Source organism: Eschrichtius robustus, chromosome 4 (assembly GCF_028021215.1).
Source record: "Eschrichtius robustus isolate mEscRob2 chromosome 4, mEscRob2.pri, whole genome shotgun sequence".
Classification (NCBI taxonomy): Eukaryota; Metazoa; Chordata; class Mammalia; order Artiodactyla; family Eschrichtiidae; genus Eschrichtius; species Eschrichtius robustus.
The window spans coordinates 80672743-80696536 of record NC_090827.1 but is presented as its reverse complement, the minus strand read 5'-3'; the positions used below and the strand labels follow the sequence as shown (position 1 = coordinate 80696536).

General features: G+C 36.5%; 1 protein-coding gene across 4 annotated transcripts in view; it reads left to right on the top strand.

The window, feature by feature from the left end:
* SLAIN2 (SLAIN motif family member 2) overlaps positions 1-23794 on the top strand; it is a 79283-nt gene that overhangs the window by 14988 nt on the left and 40501 nt on the right. For 3 of the 4 annotated variants that reach the window (XM_068543003.1, XM_068543005.1, XM_068543002.1), the window contains exons 2-3: positions 17914-18062; positions 23278-23442. In XM_068543003.1, coding sequence (XP_068399104.1) covers positions 17914-18062; positions 23278-23442 — 314 coding nt within the window. The remainder of the gene's footprint in view (positions 1-17913; positions 18063-23277; positions 23443-23794) is intronic. The other variant, XM_068543004.1, reaches the window with a different exon arrangement.

Below are 23794 nucleotides of genomic sequence, written 5' to 3'. Positions count from 1 at the left end.
TTGAACTTTTTGTTTTATGTATGCTTTTTGTAGGGGACCATTGGTAGAATCTGCCTGTGATTTAATATGATAAGCCTAGGTTTATAAAGCAATTTAATTTGTATAATTGCCACCACTTATAATTTGGCAGTCATTCACTGATTAACATCTTGAAGTTTTGTTTTCTAGACTCTTCTGTACCAAGGAGATGTTACTTTAAAGTAACGTGGTTCTTGTGAATGTGTGTCTAGATGAGCATTTTATTCCCTTCTTAGCAGTGCTTTTCCACTGATTCTAACATGGGTTTACATTTTTTTTTTTCTTTAATGGAAAAAATACTTAGAGCGCCTATGTGTGAGCATTGCAATGCTGGGAACACTTCGAGACATAATAATGCATTTCCTTGCTTTCTTAAAAAATTGAATTTGGCCAAGAAGGGCCACATGATTGGTAAAATATATTACAGTCATTATTGTTTAAGCATGTTCTTTATACCAAGTATTGTATAAGGCATTTTATGCATGTTAAATCATTTAATCTGCACAATTTTGAGTTGTAGTTATTGTTATCCCCATTTTTTTCAATTGGGGTAAAATATACAAGACAAAAATTACCATTTTAATCATTTTCAAGTGTACAGTTCAGTGGCATATAAATACATTTACATTGTTGTGCAGTCATCACCACCGTCCATCTCTAGAACTTTACAAACTGAAACTCTGTATAAATAGTAACTCCCCATTCCCCTATTCTGCCTGCCCCCAGCCCCTGGCAACCACCATTCTACATTCTGTGTCTATGAATTTGACTATTCTAGGTACCCCATATAAGTGGAATCATATAGTATTTATCTTTTAGTGTCTGGCTTATTTCACTTTTCATTGTCTCTTCAAAATTCATCTATGTTGTAGCAGGTGTCATATTATCCACATCTTACAGGTAAGGAAACGAAACTTGAAGTCACATAGCTTATATAGTGATCGAGATTCATACCAATCCTGAAAACTGTGCCTGATAAAACATTTGATCTTGATTTATTTCACCTGTAGATAGATTTTTTTAGACTTATTCTGTATAACTCTGGAGATCATTACTAGAACAATAGGTATACATTAGAGGTAAGCAAATATTTATTTAATATAAGGAAGAATTTTCTAGTAGAGCTGTTCCTAGATAGTATAGACTGCCTTTAAAAAGCGTGAGTAACCTTTAGCAGTAAAGACTGCTTAATGGTCCTGTGACAAGGGATGTTTCAAAGAGGTAAAAGTTGAATTTGGTTACTTCTAAGTGTTCTTTTAATCTGTGTTTCTGTGATTAAAATATTGTCATCTATTTTGGAACATAAGATACCCTCAAGACAAATTGCTAAGCTTAAATGTGGGAGAGATCTTTAGCAATGTAAGCATCATGGATTTTTCTTTTCCTAAATCTATGGCACATTTCTCCGAATAGCCATAGTAATAGCAGATTCTTTTCCTCTTGAGGGTAGCTTTGAATTTTGAAAACTGTTAAAGTCATTATTATGCCTTGTGAATAAAAATGGGGTAGCAAGATATTTGAAGTCCTCAGCAGTCCAACTCCAATTCACCTTTTTCCTAGATTTACTTGCTGTTGTCAGAAAACTTCATAAACGTTCATGCCTGTTACCTTTTAATTTTCGTTCTGTATAGAGTACCTTTTTTCTTTCCTTTCTGAAGTTCTAAACTTCCCACTTGGTTTACTTCCTCTTCAGTGTTACCCATCACTGTTTATATATCTTTTTAGAGTATATGTAACACCACAACCTCATACTTTGATCTGTCTTGTCTAGATTGTGAGCATTTTAAGCAGAGGGAACAGTATCATATTCATCTTTGTGTGTCGGAACAGGCTCTCAGAATCTTGTGTGTAGTAAGAGTTCAGTTATATTAAATTGAATCAATCTGATTGTCAATGATGTTAAGTTGAAACGAGGTGAACAAGGTAAAATAATGAGACCAAATTTCTTGCATGACTTGCATGACCTCTATGCCAGTTACAAATGAGGAATTTCATACATACTCTGCATAATGGCAATATTGAAACTGTACTCTCCCATGAATGAATTAAAGAAAATTCTGTCCAGATACAGTATCTGATGTTTAAAATCAGTTTTAAAATTCTCTCTTTTGTAGATAACAGTTACACCTTGTTTTATACTTCTTTGTACTTTTTGTAATTTCTCAATTTTCTGTTATGAACACAAATTGCTTTTATAATTTAAAAAAATCCTGACAAATATTACTGATTTAAGTCAGTTTCATTACTCTGGAGTCACATAGGGTAGGGATCATAATACAACATGATACATTAAAAAGCCATTGATGTTTTCCTTGTTACTTAGAATCAGTAAGATTATATTTCACAGATGAACAAATTTTGTTTAGGCATGTGTTTTTGATAGAACTGGAGCCCAAGTCAGCTGATGTGTATGATATTATCCGTTATTCTTGTTTTTAACTTTGCATTTTAAAAATGAGATTCCACAAGTGTAAATATTAACAAGTTTATCAGATTTACCTGAAGTATGTAGTCTTTTTTTTTTTTTAATTTTTATTGGAGTATAGTTGATTTACGATGTTGTGTTAGTTTCAGGTGTACAGCAAAGTGAATCAGTTATACATATACTTACTCTTTTTTAGATTCTTTTCCCATATAGGTCATTATAGAATATTGAGTAAAGTTCTCTGTGCTATATAGTAGGTCCTTACTACTTATCTATTTTATATATAGTAGTGTGTATACATCAATCCCAATCTCCCTTTATCCCTCCTCCTCCTTTCCCCCCTGGTAACCATAAGTTTGTTTTCTACATCTGTGACTCCATTTCTGTTTTGTAAATAAGTTCATTTGTACCATTTTTTTTTTTTAGATTCCGTATATAAGCAATATCATATGATATCTGTCTTTGACTTCACCTAGTATGACAATCTCTAGATCCATCCATGTTGCTGCAAATGGCACTGTTTCATTCTTTTTTTATGGCTGACTAACATTCTATTGTATATATCTACCACATCTTCTTTGCCCACTCCTCTGTCGATGGACATTGATTGAGGTTGCTTCCATGTCTTGGCCATGGTGAATAGTGCTGCAGTGAACATTGGGGTGCATGTATCTTCTTGAATTACAGTTTTCTCCAGATATATGCCCAGGAGTGGGATTGCTGGATCGTATGGTAGTTTTTGTTTTTGTTTTTTAAGTATTTATTTATTTGGTTGCGCTGGGTCTTAGTTGCGGCAGGCGGCCTCCTTAGTTCTGGCATGCGAACTCTTAGTTGCAGCATGCATGTGGGATCTAGTTCCCTGACCAGGGATCGAACCCCGGCCCCCTGCATTGGGAGTGCGGAGTCTTAACCACTGTGCCACCAGGGAAGTCCCCCGTATGGTAGTTCTATATTTAGTTTTTTAAGGAACCTCCATACTGTTCTCCATAATGTTTGTACCAATTTATGTTCCCACCAACAGTGTAGGAGGGTTCCCTTTTCTCCACACACTCTCCAGCATTTATTGTTTATAGATTTTTTGATGATGGCCATTCTGACCGGTGTGAGGTGATACCTCACTGTAGTTTTGATGTGCTTTTCTCTAATAATTAGTGATGTTGAGCATCTTTTCATGTGCTTTTTGGCCATCTGTATGTCTTCTTTGGAGAAATGCCTATTTAGATCTTCCACCCATTTTTGGATTGGGTTTTTTGTTTTTTTGATATTGTGCTGCATGAGCTGTTTGTATATTTTGGATATTAATCCCATGTCGGTCACTTCATTTGCAAGTATTTCTCCCATTCTGTGGGTTGTCTTTTTGTTTATGGTTTCCTTTGCTGTGCAGAAGCTTTGAAGTTTAATTAGGTCCCATTTGTTTATTTTTGTTTTTATTTTCATTACTCTAGGAGGTGGATCAAAAAAGATATTGCTGTGATTTGTAGTCTGTTTTTGTTGAGGGGGAAAAAACCCAAACTTCCTTATTTTCCAGGAATATCAGATAAGGAATTTCAAAGCTCACATTTTGTGAGTCTTCGGGGTTACTGATGTTGCTGTTCTCCTCAGTCTCATTTTTGGGACTACTCTGCATGCAAATCCCTATGCCAAACTTTCCAGAGTCCCTGGTGGTGCCGATGCCCTGGTAGCCTAAAAGGGCTCCTTCCCTTCTCTTTTATTTACCCAGATCCCTGCCTCCTTGCCCTTCTGCTAGGAACATATCTATAAGTATATCTGTAAATCAGTTTAATTTCGACATGATTTAAAATAAAATAATTTGGATAGTAAATAGCATTAAGTAGTGTCTCAATGTAAATGAATTGAGTTACAATAATGTTCTGTTCCTTATAGTAATGACTTGTACTAGCCAAAGCACACTGCATGTTGACTCCTGTTGTGATAGTTTAGTAGCAAAAATGAACTTGTAGAAGCATTTAGGTTTTAAGGCTTTCAGTAATATAAGTTCTTATTTTGCCTGTTCTATTTACGTAAAATCACATCCTCTGTGCTCTTTTATTTGGGAATCTAAATTATGGAGGAAATGGATACCTTTAGGAACAAATTAGCTTATTTAAGAGGAAGGCTCAATAAATACAAAACATGCAGTTTGCTTCGATCTTGGAAAAGGTTCAAATTCTGGAGTAAAATTGAAATTTCTTGAGGGTATTAAGGACTATAGGGAGGAAAAGAAAAAGTGATTATATCTCCTTGAAATGTGGGAAATAATAGAAGCAAGATAATGCAGTACCATGAAATTTATGAAAATATTTGGAAAGAGAGAAATAGTGTTTAGTTAAAAATTAGAGGTTTAGAATTCATGAGGATGAATCAAACCATGTCCCACTTCTACAGTTACTAGAAGGAAATCTCTCCCACACACAGCCCTCCACTACTCCATTCAGGAACTTCTGCTCATCTGTCTGTGAGAGAATTAGAAAGTACCCAACCATGTGTGGCTGTTAAGGGTTGTTTTGTTTGAAAAGCGTGAATAAGAAGCAGGGGTGGGGCTTCCTTGGTGGCACAGTGGTTAAGAATCTGCCTGCTGATGCAGGGGACACAGGTTCGAGCCCTCGTCCGGGAAGATCCCACATGCTGTGGAGCAACTAAGCCTATGCACCACAATTACTGAGCCTGCGCTCTAGAGCCTGCGAGCCACAACTACTGAAGCCCACACGCCTAGAGCCCATGCTCTGCAAAAAGAGAAGCCACCGCAGTGAGAAGCCCGCTCTCTGCAACTAGAGAAAGCCCACTTGCAGCAACAAAGACCCAACACAGCCAGAAATAAAATAAATAAAATAAATAAATTTATATATACAAAAAAAAAGAAGCAGGTGTGGGCCAGGCTAAGTCCACAAATGACCTGTGAGTCTGATAAATTTGAGGAATGGAATTTAATAGATGTTATCAAGTTAGTGAGGAGGTTTTTAAGTATATGCGTTTAGTGCCTAATTCGTACTGTATTTTATAATTATAGAGATTATATTTTATGTCTTTATTAATAACTAGTAGATATAGAGAGAGTACTTTAGTAATTTTAGGATGTGACTATCTTTTGAGTGAGCCTGCTAATTTCCCCCCTGGGAGGGAGATAATGGGTCTTGCGTTGACTTCTCATAGTGAAACTCTTGTTTGCCATTGGTTATTTTTAGCTGGGGTTTATCTGGAGAGGATTAAAAAATAAAATCCAAAAAAACAGATAAGTTCTAGAAACCTGAATCTAGAGGTTTGGAACTTGTTGAGCAGGCGCTGTAGGTTTCTATGGTAGTACAGCCTATGACTGAGAGAGCTAACAACCAGCACTATGAGAAGTATAATCATTTAATTTTGTCTTAATTCATTTTTGAATTCCTGTCGAGCACCATGCCTGGCCAGTGGTAGCTGCCACATAAACGTTTGTTTAAATGACTGATTGTGGCTTGATACTAAGCCTTCAAGTGCTTAGAGTTTAGCTTGGAGACAGAATGAACACAGAATTCAGTCCTCTCTGAAATCAGCAATGAGAGTTTACAGCAGAAAGGTTTATATGGACTTGAATGTGAGAGCTGAGACTTAGGATTTAGGTACAGATAGGTGGAAGGGTATTTCTTGCTGCTCTGTCAGAATCAAAAAATGCAGGGAAAAGAATGAGTGCTTTATTTGAGTAGGGTAAAGCGAAGCCTGTGAGGATACAGGTTTGTTGGGGAACAAGTAAGAAATTTGAATCATTGAGTTGGAGACCATACGGTGGATGGCTTGTGAAATCTAGGAGGAGATTTTTGAGTGTCGGAATATCCTTAACAAAACGGTGTTTTGGAAAGATTAGTGTGGCAATAGTATGTAGGTGGGAAAAGAAGGCGTAGGTACTTTTGTGGGCTAGAAAACTGAGCCTCTGATCTTTACCAACCTCTTGGGCCCAGACGCACATAGCAAAACTGGAATTCAAGCTAAAGTATTGAGTCCATAATGATAGTCTTTCCATCTCATCCCAACCACTTACAGTTGATTGCATGAAAACAATCATATCAAGCTAAATGAATAAAGATCAGATTTGTTTAGTTCCTCTTATAAAACATCTACATTGTTTAAAAATATCATTTTGATCTTGCTTTCTTATATAAGGGTATTGACATTTGGGGCCAGATAAATTCTTTGTTGTGAGGGCTGTCCTGTGTGTGGTATGATGTCTAGCAACATCCCTGGCCAAGCAAAAATGTCAGACATTGCCAGATGTTTCCTGGGGGCAAAATCACCCCAAGTATTGCCTTAAAGCATACTTACGGTGTCTACTTGACCAGAAATATTTAGTGCTGTATTGCAGGAATAAGTATCTTATTCTAGTAACTTTTCTCCATTTACATTTCTAAGTCATAAAATAATGTTCTGAAAATCAGGTAAAATTAAAATGATTGTGTGATTTATTGTACAAACTATTTGAGAGTCAAGGGAGTGCTGAGATGCCAAAACAACAGGTTTAAATGAGGACTTATACCTGGGCAAACTGGGATGAACAGTCACCATGGGAGTAATCATAAAACATTTATTGAGTACCTACTATGAGTAGAGCGCTATGTTAAGATGATAAGGAGTAGTCAGAAGAACTGTGGCAGTTGGAAAGCCTCATGAAAAATGGAAAGTCTTGAATTGGTCTAGAGGTAAGGCTTGGGTTAGACAAGGAAAATGGAAAGGAAATTATTTTTGCCCCCATAGTAAAAAGAGCTATAAACAAAGACACATCTGTGGTTTAACAGATGTGTGAAGTGAACATTTACTTGGCCATTTTGGCTGGACAAGAGGGTTTTTTACTGGAGTACTTGAGAGAGAAGATCAAGGATGTAGTTTTGCATCTAAAACACAGGATCTTGAAAATTAAGCTGGGGAGTATATCCAGTGAGAAAGTTTTTGAGCTGTGAAACAATGTTTATCCTGACCTGTGTTTTGGAGAGCTAAATGGTAGAATATAGAGGATGGATTGGAAGGTTGAAAGTCTGGTGGGTGTGGGGAAACCAGTTTAATGAATCGATAGAATGTGTTGATTGAATGTATGGAGTGAGAAAACAGTCAAGGTCATTATAAAAATTTTCATTTGTTGACTGGAAAAAATAATGGTGTCATTTTAGGTTTGTTTGAGGATATTTGATTTTGAGACAATGTCTATAGTAAGCACTTACAGCTCTGTGACTGACACCCAGGAGAAAGATTAGGACTAAAACTATTAGAACATATTGTATGTCCAAAAAATGATGATTGGTTATGATGAAACAAACAAAAGACTTCTTCAAATTAAAAGAGTTTCTGGGAATTCCCTGGCGGTCCAGTGGTTAGGACTCAGCACTTTCACTGCCAACGTGGCAAGGCCAATAAAAACCCAATAATAATAAAAAGTTTCTGGTAAACATAAAATAAAATAGTAGGAACAAATATATGGTTATATCTTGTGAGGCAGCAGTTGATAAAATAACAAAAATAATGTGATGTAGGAAGTGTGTGAAGAGCTCAGGTTTTACACTTCTAATGTGTATTTTCAGATCCTCATGTCATCACTTCTAGCTTTGGTAATTAATAGGTGATCTTAAGAAAACTAGTAGGAAAGGGAAGAAAGTTAAGGGACTGGAGAATAGGTTAAATTTAGCCTCATAAAGACACTGGGATAATTTGATTAGTGTCACTTGAGAGAGATCCTGGTTAGTGGTTATGGGTATTTTGAAAGGAATGAGGAGGGTAGAAATGGATATGAATTAAAACAGGAAGAATTTAGTTCTGCTGATCTTACAACTGCGGTCACCAACTGGTACATCAAGTATAACTGTAGAATTTCCATGATTATAATTTTTCAGGAAAAAGGCAGTGCTATATTACGAATTTTTTTATAATTATTTCCTTCATTCATTCTGCAGTATGGTGTTCCTTTTCTATAATACTGTGTGCCGGGCAGTCTTCTTTGGGGGTGAGGGTGAGGCATAAGGGATGATGTGAAATATTCCTGTCCCTGAGATGCTTGGAGTGCTATGTGAGAGAGAGTTAAACAATTATATATAGCTTGTATATACACACACAACTACTTTCCCCCATCCCCCCAAATGTATTTTATGTATTTTAACCATCTTGGTATACCATACACTTTAATAATAAGGAATCCTCACTTACCCATTCTTATCTTTCTGTGTAACTCAAACGAAAAAGAGAAGAGATGGGACTTCCCTGGTGGTCCAGTGGTTAAAACACCACGCTCCCACTGCAGGGGGTGCGGGGTTCGATCCCTGGTTGGGGAACTAAGCTACCGCATGCTACGCAGGATGGCCAAAAAATTAAAAAAAAAAAAAGAGAGAGAAAGAAAAGAATGTCTGGGCTGCTTTTTTTTTTTTTCTTTAAAGCGTTTTTATTTTATTTTATTTTATTTAGTTATTTTTAGCTGCATTGGGACTTCATTGCTGTGTGCGGGCTTTCTCTAGTTGTGGAGAGCGGGGGCTACTCTTTGTTGCAGTGCACGGGCTTCTCATTGTGGTGGCTTCTCTTGTTGCAGAGCACGGGCTCTAGGCACGCGGGCTTCAGTAGTTGTGGCACAAGGGCTCAGTAGTTGTGGCGCACGGGCTTAGTTGCTCCGCGGCATGTGGGATCTTCCCGGACCAGGGCTCAAACCCATGTCCCCTGCATTGGCAGGTGGATTCTTAACCACTACGCCACCAGGGAAGTCCCTTGGCTGGTCTTAATATTAACTTTAGTTCTATAAGCAGAGTATAGTGTATTATTCCCTCTTCCTATTCTGGCATGTAGCGTAAAGATATTGCCAAATTTTCTTCAGCACTTTAATTACCTGATATTTCATTTTTATTTATTTATTTATTTATTTTGTAATTGCTGTCTATGTATGCAATTGTAGCTAAGCAGGTATGTATTAGTCAATAGACATTAAAACTGTCTCTTTCTTTGCAGCTATTGCCACAATTTGCAGTCTGGTATAGTTTGAGACTTCCAGTCTTCCTGATGTCTTTTCTCAAAACGAAACAACTCATTTTCTGATTGCTACACTCCCAGTTGGTCTCCCAGCAGTACACAATTATGCCTCAACACTAGATGTTTGCCTATTTAAAGAAGTAATTTCCAACTTCAGTTCTGTGGCATCCCAAGGAATATCAAAATTGTTTTGATACTCTTAAAATTAAAAAACCCATGCCATACCAGAATGAGAATCAAGAGAGTCATGAAATGAAAATGGAAGCAGAGAGTGTCACTGTCTAAAAGTTTGGGATTTACTACTTTAAAACTTTTCTTCAGTCTGTTCTGCTTGCTCTGCCCTGTTTTTTGATTCACCATGTTGTGTTCTGCTCTCATACCAGCAATTTATATCTGTATCCTGCCCTGCAGCTATTGTCACTTCAGGGCTTGTAAACTGTTCTAAGACTTTATTAATGAATTTGCCTTGTAAATAATTACCACTATTATTTATTACTAAAATTTCAAAAAGACTCTTAACTACATATGAACTGAAGATATTTTTCTTCAATTGAGTTGTGATTTTTTTATTGTATTTAATAGTGGGATCTATTACAACTTTATATTTTGTGGTTCATAAGGCTTAGAAGAGAGCAGGGAACAGCAGGAGGCCATTAGAATGATTACTATATTCAAGCCTTTAAATCAAGGATCTTGTGCATTCTTTTAGAACAGTGGTATTAGTTGGTAAAATATGTAAAGTATTAGTTGGTAAAGTTAAGAGCTTAGGTTCTGAAGCAATCCTGGTTTTGCCACTTAACAGCTATGTCACCTTGGGCAAGTCATTTAGCTCACTGTGCCTCTGTGATCTCATCTGTAAAACAGGGATTATATTAGTACCTATCTCATAAGCTTATTGGGAAGATTGAAAGGGTTAGTATATTTAAAATACTGAGGAACTTCCCTGGTGGTCCAGTGGGCAAGACTCTGAACTCCCAATGCTGGGGGGGGCTGGGTTCGATCCCTTGTTGGGGAACTAAAACCTGGCGCAGCCAAAATAAATAAATAAATAAAATACTGAAACCATGCCTGGCATGTAATAAGCCCTTGATTAATAATAATAATAACAATTATTATTTCACATTGACTCAGGAAGCTTGTTAAATCATTATAAAGCAATGTATCCTAATAGTTTATTAAATTATATTTAGGTGTGGGTATGGCCAAAGATACTTTTATTAATGAGAGTTTAAAAAAAAACAACATATACAATGGAATATTACTCAGCCATAAAAAGGAATGAAATAGTGCCATTTGTAGAGACGTGGTTAGACCTAGAGCCTGTCTAGGCTTTTCACTTTCATATAAAGTGAAATAAGTCAGAAAGAGAAAAATATTGTGTAATTTCTCTTATATGTAGAATCTAGAAAATGGTACAGATGAACTTATTTGCAAAGCAGAAATAGAGACACAGATGTAGAGAACAAACTTATGGATACCAAGGGGGGAAGGGGGAGTGGAATGAACTGGGAGGTTGGGATTGACTTATATACACTACTATGTGTAAAATAGATGACTATTGAGAACATACTGTATAGCACTCGGAACTCTACTCAATGCTCTGTGGTGACCTAAATGGGAAGGAAATCTAAAACAAGAGAGGATATATGTGTTCGTATAACTGATTAACTTTGCTGTATAGCAGAAACTAACACAACATTATAAAGCAGCTATACTCCAATAAAAATTAACTTAAAAAAAACAGTAAATGAGTTCAGCATACATCTATTTCTTGTTCCTCTGCTCCCTTGTGTAGCTGACCAACTTTAGCCTTCTGCACCCCTTTGACATATCTGTCCGTCTTTACTCAACCCTCGGTCTTGTTCCCAGTGCCCTTTCTGAAGAAGTTACTCCACAGACCACCAACTCTGATCCATTGATTCCACACTCTGGGCAGACCTTTAAGCCTTTCCATCACTCTGATTTAAATTCAAGCCTTTCCTTGACCTACTGTATAGTACAGGGAATGCTACTCAATACTCTGTAATGACCTATATGGGAAAATAGTCTAAAAAAGAGTGGATATATGTATATGTATAACTGATTCACTTTGCTGTACAGCAGGCACTAACATAACGTTGTAAATCAACTACACTTCAATTAAAAAAAAAAAAAATTCAAGCCTTTCCGGATGGACCTAGAGATTATCATACTAAGTGAAGTAAGTTGGGCAGAGAAAGACAAATATATGATATCACTTATATGTGGAATCTAAAAAAAAAAAGTGATACAAATGAACTTATTTACAAAACAGAAACAGACTCACAGACTTCGAAAACAAACCTGTGGTTACCAAAGGGGAAATGTCGGGGGAAGGGATAAATTAGGAGTTTGGGATTAACATATACACTCTACTATGTATAAAATAGGTAATCAAGGACCTACTGTATAGCACAGGGAACTCTACTCAATATTCTGTAATAACCTATATGGGAAAAGAATATGAAAAGAATGGATATATGTATATGTATAACTGAATCACTTAGCTGTACACCTGAAACTAACACAACATTGTAAATCAACTATACGCCAATATAAAATAAAAATTAAAAGTAAATAAATAATAAAAATAAATTCAAATTTCCAATCTGAAAAAGCACCCCATAAAATTATAAGAATAGAAACAAAATTACAATCTCAAAATGGCCACTTTGAACTTTGTTATATTTCCTTTATCTTTTTTCATATGCACTTAAAAAACATTGTAATCATTGGTGTTTTGTTCAGGGTTCATTCAGACGCAAATATATGTCTGTAAATTTCATTACTATTGCAGGGAATATACATTGAACTTTGTGAAGACAGAGGCTCTGTTCTTTTGCCTTGAATACACCTTACTCAGTAAATAGAGAAGTATGATTTTGAGGTATTAAAATCTGATGATTTTCCTTAGCCTGTAAAAAGTTTCCATACCAATCTACAGAAATTTATTTCAATAACAGTTTTGATATAATTTTTATTTTTACTCTAAAGTTAAATCTTTGTTGTTCTTAGCTTTATTAGCCTACTTTCAGCTGACTGCAACATGAAAAGTGATTACTGTGGTTACTATAAATTCAGTAAAGTGTCTCCAGTCTCCCATCCTATCTCCATCTTTTAATAATATGTCTGCTATGTGTATGCATAAAAAAGTCACGAGAGACGTACTGCAAACTGTAAGTAACTTGGGAGGATAGAATTGGTAGGGGGAGGGAGGTTATTATCACTCCTTACATTTATACATTTCTGTATTACTAAAGTTTTTTTTTGTTTTTTTTTTTTTAATTTTTGGCTATGTTGGGTCCTCAGTGCCACGCTGGCTTTCTCTAGTTGTGGTGAGCGGGGGCTACTCTTCATTGCGGTGCACGGGCTTCTCATTTCTCATAGCAGTGGCTTCTCTTGTTGCTGAGCACAGGCTCTAGGCACGCGAGCCTCAGTAGTTGCAGCACACGGGTTCAGTAGTTGTGGCTCGCAGGCTGTAGAGCACAGGCTCAGTAGTTGTGGCGCACGAGCTTAGTTGCTCCACGGCATGTGGAATCCTCCTGGACCAGGGATCAAACCTGTCCCCTGCATTGGCAGGCAGATTCTTAACCACTGCACCACCAGGGAAGTCCCTGAAGTTGTTACTTTTACAAAATAGTTATATTCTTAGTTGTTTTTATCACCAGTCACATTATACAGGTATGTGTGACATATCGGACAAAATATGATTTGTTATGATCAGTTTCATAATCATATTCTTAATTACATCTTTACTAGTTCTCTCACTATTAACAATAGACATAAATTATATTTAATTGTGTTTATTAATTCCTTTGTAATAATTGTTCTAAGGGAAAAAGCAACATCTTGAGAGGCCAGTTATTTCTAACATTTTTTTAACAGCTTTATTAAGATAGAATTTACATACATAAAATTCATCTGTTTTTAGTATTGAGTGATTTCTAGTATATTTACAGAATAGTACAGCCATGACCATAATCTTGGTTTAGAATGTTTTCAGTATCCCAAAAAGGATCTTTGTACCCATTAGCAGTCATTTCCCATTTCTCTCTCCCCATCCCCTCTCCCATCCCTGGGCAACCACCAATCTACTTTGTCTCATAGATTTGCCTATTCTAGACATTCCATATGAATGGTATCATGCAGTATGTGGTCTTTTGTGGCTGACTTCTTTTACTTAGTTTAATGTTTTTGTGGTTGATCCATATTGTAGCATTTTTATTGCCCCAACACATTTTTTAATTTTTATTTATTCATTTTTGGCTGCGTTGGTTCTTTGTTGCTGAGCGCAGGCTTTCTCTAGTTGCGGGAAGCGGGGGCTACTCTTGTGTCGGTGCGCATGCTTCTCATTTCAGTGGCTTCTCTTGTCACGGTGCACGGACTCTAGGCTCTCGGGCTTCAGTAGTTGTGGCACGAGGGCTCAGTAGTTGTGGTGCATGAGCTTAGTTGCTCCGTGGCATGTAGGATCTTCCTGGACCAGGGCTCGAACCCGTGTCCCCCGCATTGGCAGGTGGATTCTTAACCACTGCGCCACCAGGGAAACCCCTAATGTAGTCTTATGACAGGTACTTAAGGAAGGTTTCCTTGAAGAAGCAACATTTGAGAATTAGCAGAAAGTACGAATGGGCTGGCCGAAGTTGGGCAAGGGAGGGTGAGGTAACCAAGAAGTGGAATTGAGTTTGTTTAAGGCAAGGGGAACAGCATGCACAAAATGACCTAGAAGCAAAAGTGTTGGGTTTTTCAGGAATAGAAATTAGTACCATATGGCTATTATTTAGATTTGAGTGGTGGAGAGGGTGAGAAATGTAGCTTAAAAAAAAAAGGTACTGCAACAGTTAGATCACTGCTGTGTTTCAAGGGCCATGGGGGCTCTGTTTTGGAAAAAACTATCATAAGAGCAAAAGGCAACTGGCATAGAATTTTTAGCAGAGGAATATTAACAGTCAGATTCATATTTTAGAAAACTATTTGGCTGCGATATATAGAATGGATTGGAAGGGAGCAAGACCAGAGATTTTGAAATTTAAAAAAGATTTTTCATTTTCAAAATTCTTCTGGCCATTCTTTGTCTTTACATTTTCATGTAACTTTTAGAATTAGGTTGTCCATTTCTATAAAAATGCCTGCTGGCATTTTTGTAGGGATTGTATTCTGTTGATCAGTTTGGAAGAATTGACATCTTGACAACATTGAGTCTTCAGATCTAGGAACATGGTACATCTCTCCATTTATTTAAGTCTTCTTTCATTTCTCTCAGCAATGTTTTATTGTTTTCGGTGTACAACTCTTGCACTTCATTTGTTAAATTTATTCCTAAGTATTCTTTTTGATGCTGTTGTGAATGGAATTGTTATATTTATTTCATATTTGAGTTGTTCATTGATATATAGAAATAAATTGATTTTTTTTTTTGGCCTGTTGATCTTATATCCTGTGACCTTCCTAAACACATTAATTAAGTCTAGTTGATTTCGTTTGCTTTCAGTAGATTCCTACAAAGGATTTTCTATGTACAGGATCATAGTGTCTGTGAATAAAGACAATTTTACTTTTTTCTTTCCCACATGGATGCCTTAATTTCTTGTTCTTGCCTTTCTGCACTGGCTAGACACTGTAGTACCACATTGAATAGAGATGTTAATAGTGTGCATCCTTAACTTTGTTCCCAGTCTTAGGAGAAGCATTCAGTCTTTTACCATTAGATCTGTTTTCTGAAAGAGTTTGTATAGGATTGGCATTACTTTTCCTTAGTATTGATAAAATTAATAAGTGAAGGCATCTGGGCCTGGGCTTTTCTTTGCAGGAAGAGTTCTCATTACTAATTCAATTTCTTTTTATAAATCTCTTCAGAGTCTCTATTTCTTCTGGAGTCCCATTTGATAACTTGTATCTTTCTAGGAATTTGTCTATCCAGTCCGTTTTGTTGGCGTAAAGTTGTTCAAAATATTCCTTACAATTCTTTTTTTTTTTTTAAAGATTTATTTTTATTGATTGATTGATTGCTATGTTGGGTCTTCGTTTCTGTGCTAGGGCTTTCTCTAGTTGCGGCAAGCGGGGGCCACTCTTCATCGCGGTGCATGGGCCTCTCACTATCGTGGCCTCTCTTGTTGCGGAGCACAGGCTCCAGACGCGCAGGCTCAGTAGTTGTGGCTCACAGGCCTAGTTGCTCTGCGGCATGTGGGATCTTCCCAGACCAGGGCTTGAACCCGTGTCCCCTGCATCGGCCGGCAGGTTCTCAACCACTGTGCCACCAGGGAAGCCCCTTACAATTCTTTTAATATTGGTAGTGTTTGTAGCAATGCTCACTCCTTTTTTTTTTTTTTTTAGTTTTATTGAGATATAATTGAGATATAGCACTGTATAAGTTTAAGGTGTACAGCATAATGACATGACTTACGTATTTTGCAAGATGATTACCACAATAAGTTTAGTTAACATTCATCATCTCATACAGATACAAAAAGGGGGGGGGGAGAAGAAAATTATTTTTTTCCTTGTGTTGAGAACTTTTAGGAAATGTTGGGCTTTTTGGTTTTGTTTTGTTTTTTAATTGGAGTATAGTTGATTTACAGTATTGTGTTTCAGGTGTACAGCAAAGTGAATCAGTTATACATACACGTATGTCCACTCTTTTTTATATTCTTTTCCCATAAACGCCATTACAAAGTATTGAGTAGAGTTCCCTGTGCTATACAGTAGGTCCTTATTAGTTATCTATTTTATATATAGTAGTGTGTATCACTCTTTCTTTCAGAGTTTGGCAATTCATGTGAAAGAAGCCAGACACACAAAACACACATCGTATGATTCTGTTTATATGAAATGTCTGGAAAAGAACATGGAGCAGAAAGCAGATTTGTTATTGCCTAGGGCTGGAGGTAGAAACGGAAAGGGGGTTTCTTTTTAGGGTGATAAAAATGTTCTCAAATTACATGGTGGTGATGGTTGGGGTAACTAAATATTAAATTCATCAGATTATACAATGAATTTTATGGTGCAGAAATTACACTGGCAAATTTTATGGTTGTAAAATCTTGAAAAAGTTGGTTTTAAAAAAAGTTGTAAGGTACTTTTAGCATCTTTAAAAATACAGAAACTACTATAAACTAAATGAATAAAACATCAATAATTCAAAATCAGTTAAACTAAAACATCATAATCTCGCCTATACCAGGTGAATGGTAGCTTTCCTGTTTTTGTCAATGGCACTATGATTCTTTCAGTTACAAAAGCTAAAAATTTAAGAGTAATTTTGTATTCTTCCATCTTTTTTTATTTCCTACCCTTATCAGTTTGCCTACTAAAAACATTTTTTTTCACTCTGACGCTTTTGAATTTCTTAAATAATAATATACAGTTCAGTCAAGAGGGACTGTGTTCTGATGGACACAGCCAATTTATTGATGGCTAATGTAACTTACAACAAATTGAGATTGTCAAGTTTTTACTTGTCAAGAAAACTTGAAAAATATTGCTTTATTCCCCTATTTCTGCTAAAATTATGTCATAGAGGCCCAGTGGGAGAGCTGAACCTCCACCTCTATGCAGCATCAACAAGACAGAAGGAGGCAATGTCAAATGGAGCGCTTTTTCTCCCTTTTCCCCATCCTCCATGAGTCAGTCAGGTGCAATAAAGGAGCTGATTTTACATCCCATCCATCTGGAAGTGTAGTAATTTTGTTTACATCATAGATTTCACTTAAGTGTCTTAATTTGGAAACCACTCTGGTTAGAATTCAAGTAACTTCACATTTTTCATATAGAGTCACATTTGAAATAAATTAACATCAATTGATGTAATCTGAATTAATCTGAGGAAAAACAAATGAAGTAGGAAGTATCTTCTCACCTTTTTGTTTTTATATACCTTCCCCCAGGAGCTTGTAAAATACTTTTCCTTTCTTCTTTACTGAAACTGAAGTAATTTCATAAATTGATTCATATTGTTATTAAGGATTTTTTAATGTATTGCTTTTCTCTGACGTATCATTTGAAAAAAGGGCTACAGAGTGGGTACTGCTTAAGTAAAAGGAATGCATTACTAATGGTGAATTTTTGTGTGGTTTGTGGTAGGAAGGGAACTGGGAGTTGGAAAGCAAGGCATTTATCTGCCTTCTAGACAGGACTTAATGATATGGTTATATTAGGGAGTTAAGAACTATTGAAAACAGAAAAAAAATATTGTAAAGACATGTTTCTTCATAGTTTTTGAAATGAGAGTAAAAGAGAAAAATAAGACACATTTTAGGACTGGACAGTTGGCCTCATTTGGGTTCATTTAATAGTTGAGATTTGGGCTTATATTGATGATTGTAGTGCCATTTTCTTCCTGTGCAGAAAGTAAATGTGGGTGATTTTAAACATACTCCATCATTTTTACTCCCCATCCCCCAATTTAAATCTGTTCCAAAGGATCCCTATTTTATAACCTTGTGCTTAATAATTAACATTACCCTTTTTTGTTTTTGTTTTTTGTTTTCTTCTAGGCTGTATTCATCACCAAAGAAAAAACTTACACCAATGCAGAAATCAGTTAGTCCTTTAGTTTGGTGCAGGCAAGTTTTGGATTACCCAAGTCCTGATGTTGAATGTGCTAAAAAGTCTCTTATCCACAAACTTGATCAAACTATGTCAGGTATGTCTATAATTTTACTTGTAAATTCATCTCTTTGCTTTGTTTAATCAAAAAACAGATAAATGTTGACTGGTATGTTTTTAGGAAGGCAGTTCTTTGCTTGGGGGTGTTTTCCAAATCACATTGTGCATGCCATCGTGAGTTTTTGCCATATGCACATAACCCTGTTCTGTTATTTTCTTAATAGCTTTTTAAAAAAATCTCCATATTTTTATTTAGCTTCATCCTAAAAAATATCCATGAAATAATGGATTTTATGTAATAAGGTTTTTTTGATGCAAGCTAAAATAAATAATTATTTTTTAAAAATGTTTTGTCTGGTATCATCTAAAATCATCTCACCAGCCTCAGGGAAATTTTGATGTGGTAGAAAGATACAGGTTGAGAACCAAAGAGCCCTCATTCTCACTCTGTCACTTAGTTGCTATGTGACTCTGCGAATTATTTAACTCCTATAAGCTCAGTTTTCTTATAAGCATGATGAACCCTGTAAGTGTTATTTAAGGATTAAATGATAATGTTGAAAGAGGCTAGCATGTTTTTCTGGCTCATGGTAGTGCTTAATAAATGTATTCATTTCCCCTCTCTTTTTTTTTTTTTTTTTAACTTGGCATTTTAAGTTAAATTGCTTTTATGTTCTATTGTTTAGTAGCATTCGCAAAGCTGACAAAATGTATGTGTCACTATTTATGGTATTTAATGTAGCATGCCAGTGTGTTAGAAATGTAGGAAAAATATTATTGACTCTTTCTTGGAATTACTCTCAGTCTTTTAAAAATATGTTTCAAAAAAAAAATTTAAAAAAAGAATATCAGTTTCTGGGAATTCCCTGGGGGTCTGGTGGCTAGTACTCAGCGCTTTCAGTGCTGGGGCCCTGGTTCAGTCCCTGGTCAGGGAACTAAGATCCTGCAAGCCTCGCAGCGAGGCCAAAAAAAAAAAGAATATCAGTTTCCTGGAATACTCATGTAGTAAAAGATTGATACATGATTACTAATCCTAAATAGAGTTTTGTTTTTTGCTTTACTTGGCATCCATGTCCTTAAAATTGCTTTTTTTTGGCTTTATTATTGAAGTATGTGCTCTTTTGTTAGAGTGTAAGCTGCAAATGGTCAGGGGAGGCAGGGGGGAGCCTACACAGTTAAACTGTCATATAGTAAAGTGTAGTTTGTTCGGCAGGAGCAGTGGTTATTATAAGAAAATAATGTATGGGATGGACATAGGGGAGAAAACCAAAGCTGTTGCACTTCAAAAGTAGCAATTGGAGTGAGTAGCTTTTTGCTTTATTATAACAAAGGTATTAAAGATAGTAGGAGCATGTAAGAAAAGCTGTTATTCTTGAACCAAAACTAGGTGTAATCAAGTACTGGATCTGCTTAACAGTGTTTAGATTTTATGGCTGTATGCACAGAGCAATAGCTATAGCTGTATATATTTAAAGAAAAATAATTTGGCTGTTGCAAGTTTGAACCTTGTAGTCCTAAACCTCTCTTTTCCCAGGTTAAAGGGAAGATTGTTTTTTAAGTGTATTTTTTTGATAAGGCAAAGCTTCCTAGGAACTTAGCTATTATATTCTAGCCCAGCCGTTTCTACTCCATCATACTCAGCTTCTCTTTAGTGTACCAGCACATGTTCCTAAGGTATTCTTCTCTTGTTTTTTTGATAGCGCATTATCTTTTTTACCCTTATTCTCCCTCCAGTTTTCTTTTCAGTCTTCTTTAAAGTTTCTCCCTTCTCTGCCCATCTTTTTGTATGTGTTTTGGGGGGGGTGGTAAGATTTATATAGCACAAAATTTCCCACTTCCACCATTTTTAAATATACAGTTCATACAGTTCAGTGGCATTAAGTACATTCACATTGCCATCACCACTGTCTATCTCCAGAACTTTTTTGTTATCCCATACTAAAATTCTGTACCCATTTAACTTCCCATTCCTCCTACCTCCCCCTCACCCCCGCCCCATCTGCCCAGGTGTCTCTTTTGCCCCATTTCTCTCTGTTTTGATGATTTCATCCATTCATACTATATCCAGTATCATCTTTATTCAAACTAATCTCCTTTATTTATGCATATATTCAATTAATATTTTTTGAGAGCCTGTTATGTATCAGGCGTTGGGGAAAGGGTAGCGGATACATGATGAAGAAAGACTAACACTGTACCTGCACTCATGGAGTTTATCATCTAGTAGGGGAAACATGTTAATACAAATAATTTTTATAACTGGTGATATGTAATAAAAGAATAATCTACAGTGCTTTGAGCTTGGAGAAATTAGAATTTTACTTCAGGAAGTAATGTTTGGCCTGAGTCCTAAAGATTCAGGAAAATTTAAGTGGGCTAAAGGGGAAGGCGACAGAGGGAGTAGAGTGTTCCAGGTGGTGAGAACAGCGTGTGTAAAGGCTCTGTGGGAGGCCTGTGGGAGCATATGGGCGGGAGCCTGGCGTACATGAGGAACTGGACATGAGATCAGAACAGTATGTAGGAGCCAGACTCTGCAAGGCCTTAGAGACCATGTTAAAAGTTTTGGACTTTATTCTAAAAGCAATGGGAAGATACTGAAGGGTTTTATTCAAGGGTATGGTATGTGTTGGCAAGAAGAAATTATAGGATTTGCACGTTGATGAGGACATGCTTAGCTGTAGTATGGAGAGTAGATTGGAGAGGGCCAAAAGTGAACCGTAGGATGCTTTTGAGGAGGGTTGATGATGATAGCTGGGTAGTGTGTGTTGGGGGGAAAGGGTCGTAGTGGACATGAAAAGGTGTGAAAGGAAAAAGGAATGAACCAAATATGAGGAAATGAGGGAGAAGAAAGTATCAGCAGTGATTTCTGGGTTTCCAGCTTGTGTAATAGGATGAATGTTGTTATCATTCTGAGATAGAGATCCCAGGAAGAGAATTTGTTTTAGCTCGAAAATGATGAGTTTGGATTTGGACTTGTTGGCTCTGGGGTGCATTTACCATACCCTCAGGGGAGACATTAAATGGGCAGCATATATGGGACTGAAGCTCATGGAAACTTAGGCCTGGAGATATAAGTAATGGATATTTGGGGGAATAGAGATAATAACTAATGTTGGGAGTACGAATGAGATTTCTCAAGAAAAAGAATATGGTTTAGAGTGAGAAGATAAAAGAGTTGAGAACTTGAAATGCTAGTGATTAAATAACCAAATAAAGAGAGACTGCACTTCAAAGGAAATAGAAGAGTAAAGAGATAGGAAGGAATGAACACCCCTATTTCTGCTCGTTGATATATTGAGATCATGCTACATACTACATACTAAATACGTTTAGTGGTGTCTTGTCTCATGGTGAATATGTAGAAAACTATACTGGCCAACTTAACCACACTATCCAACTAAACAGAAAACTAAACAGAAAACATGTGTTCCTCCTCCCAAAACCAGTGCTCTGCTTATAGGCAAACCAGAAACTTCAGAACCATCTTATTTTTTTTCCCTTTAGTAATCCTTACCGGTTTTTAATATTTATCCTTTTCTTCCTTTTTTTTTTTTTTTGGTCACTTTTATTGCCTAGTTCAGTCTAATCTATTTAACATTAGAATTTCCATCAGTTTTTTTTTCCTTAAGCTGATTTCATATTGCTCTTGCTCAAAAGTCCCTGATGGTGTTATCACTGCTACTGAACAAATTTCAGACTCCTGAGCATAGTATTCCAGGCCTCCTGTGACCTGGCCCCAGCTGGTTTTTCCTGTTTTGTCCCTCACCATGAGCTTTACCTTTCTAGATTACTCACTGTTATTCCCTGGACACACTATGCATTTTCAAGACGTGGCTTTAGTTTATGTTATAAACACAGATGAAAACATATACTTTCCCCATTTCCAGTGTCCTATCAAATTATTCTCTCAAGACTGCTCCAGTGCCTCTCCTTCCAAAAAGCCTTACTACCTACTTTCTCTCAGTTGTAATGAATTACTCCTATCTCATCATTTCCATTAGCCTCTTTGCGCCTTTATGATAGTACTCATTTCATTTTGCCTTGAAATCACTGTTTTTTCTGCCTGCGCTACTTGGCTTTAGGCCTCTTGAGAAGAAGAACCATGTCACATTTGTGTATTTATTCTGCATAGTACTTTGGTGATGGTCATAAATATGAATAAGCTGTAGATCTTAGAATAGGGTGAAGAAAAGAAAAAATATTTTAAGTATTAATTTTTCTTGTATATAATTGATATCTTAGCCCTACTTTCATACTATTTTTATAATTTTATATGCATAGCACACATTTTTCCCCTTTTTTGGCAGAGGTATTCTCCTTGGCCCAGAAAATGGGGCGGGGTGGGGGGGTTTCTTTTAAAAGAATTCTTGTGTGTTTGACCTTAATCTGGCCTAAATAGTATTGCTTTATTTTTTCAAAAATCCAAACTTTGGAAAGACTATTTTTAAAACTCATTATTTCATAGTTTTTTGTTGTTATTAGCAGTATGTATTTGTTATAGAAAAATGAGACAACATAAATATGCTTTTATATTCATTTTATTTTTAAAGGCCGTTCAAGGTTGATACAGTTGGAATAAACTTTCCAACAAGATAGAAGTAACGTAATTTAGTAGCTAATAATTTGTTGAGGAGATATTCTTCCTATAGTATTATTTCTGTTTGGTGTGGCTCCTGTTTTATTTGCATAACAAAATTTAAGATAGTGGAAATATTTTGTTGGGATTATTAATGTGATATATTTCTCTCCACTAGTATAGAAATGTTTCTGTGTTTAAACTGAGATAATGACTTACTGAATTTCCTAATTGGAAATTTTTTTTTTTATAAATTTATTTTTATTTATATTTTTTATTTTTGGCTGCGTTGGGTCTTCGTCGCTGCGCGCGGGCTTTCTCTCGTTGCAGCAAGTGGGGCCTACTCTTCATTGCGGTGCGCGGGCTTCTCATTGCAGTGGCTTCTCTTGTTGCAGAGCATGGGCTCTAGGTGCATGGGCTTCAGTAGTTTTGGCACATGGGCTCAGTAGTTGTGGCTCGCAGGCTCTAGAGCACAGGCTCAGTAGTTGTGGTGCATGGGCTTGGTTGCTCTGCAGCATGTAGGATCTTCCTGGACCAGGGCTCGAACCTGTGTCCCCTGCATCGGCAGGCGGATTCTTAACCACTCCGCCACCAGGGAAGTCCCCCTAATAGGAAAATTTTTGAGATGTTATTAGCCTTTTCTTCAATTTGATTTTTCCCCTTGTCATTAATGCAGCTCTCAAGAGGCAGAATTTGTATAATAATCCTTTCAACTCCATCAGTTACACAAGTTCTTACAGTCCAAATGCCAGTAGCCCATACAGCAGTGGTTTCAATTCTCCGTCCTCAACCCCAGTGCGACCTCCTATAGTCAAACAGCTAATACTTCCTGGAAATTCAGGTAAGGAGAAATGAAATGGAGTAATTAAGAAATGGTTTTTAACTTACTGCCCTGCCTCAGAAAATAGCTTACTCATCAGTAGTTCAAGTTCCTTTATTTATGAAACCTCCAACTGGTTAGAGAAGATATCATTGAGGTGCTACTTAGCACCAGGTAGTACGGTACTAGGCACCAGTGATACAGATAAGCCAAGTTACATTCATAAAGTTTTCTTTAGCATGTGTGTAAAAGTTTTTTAATGTGGCTTGATAAAATAGGGTCACAGGCTTTATTCTTTTAACCAATAGATGCTTACTGAGTAGCTTGCTTAGGTTGTAAAAGCTACAGAGTTAAAACTCTTTTAATAGGAATT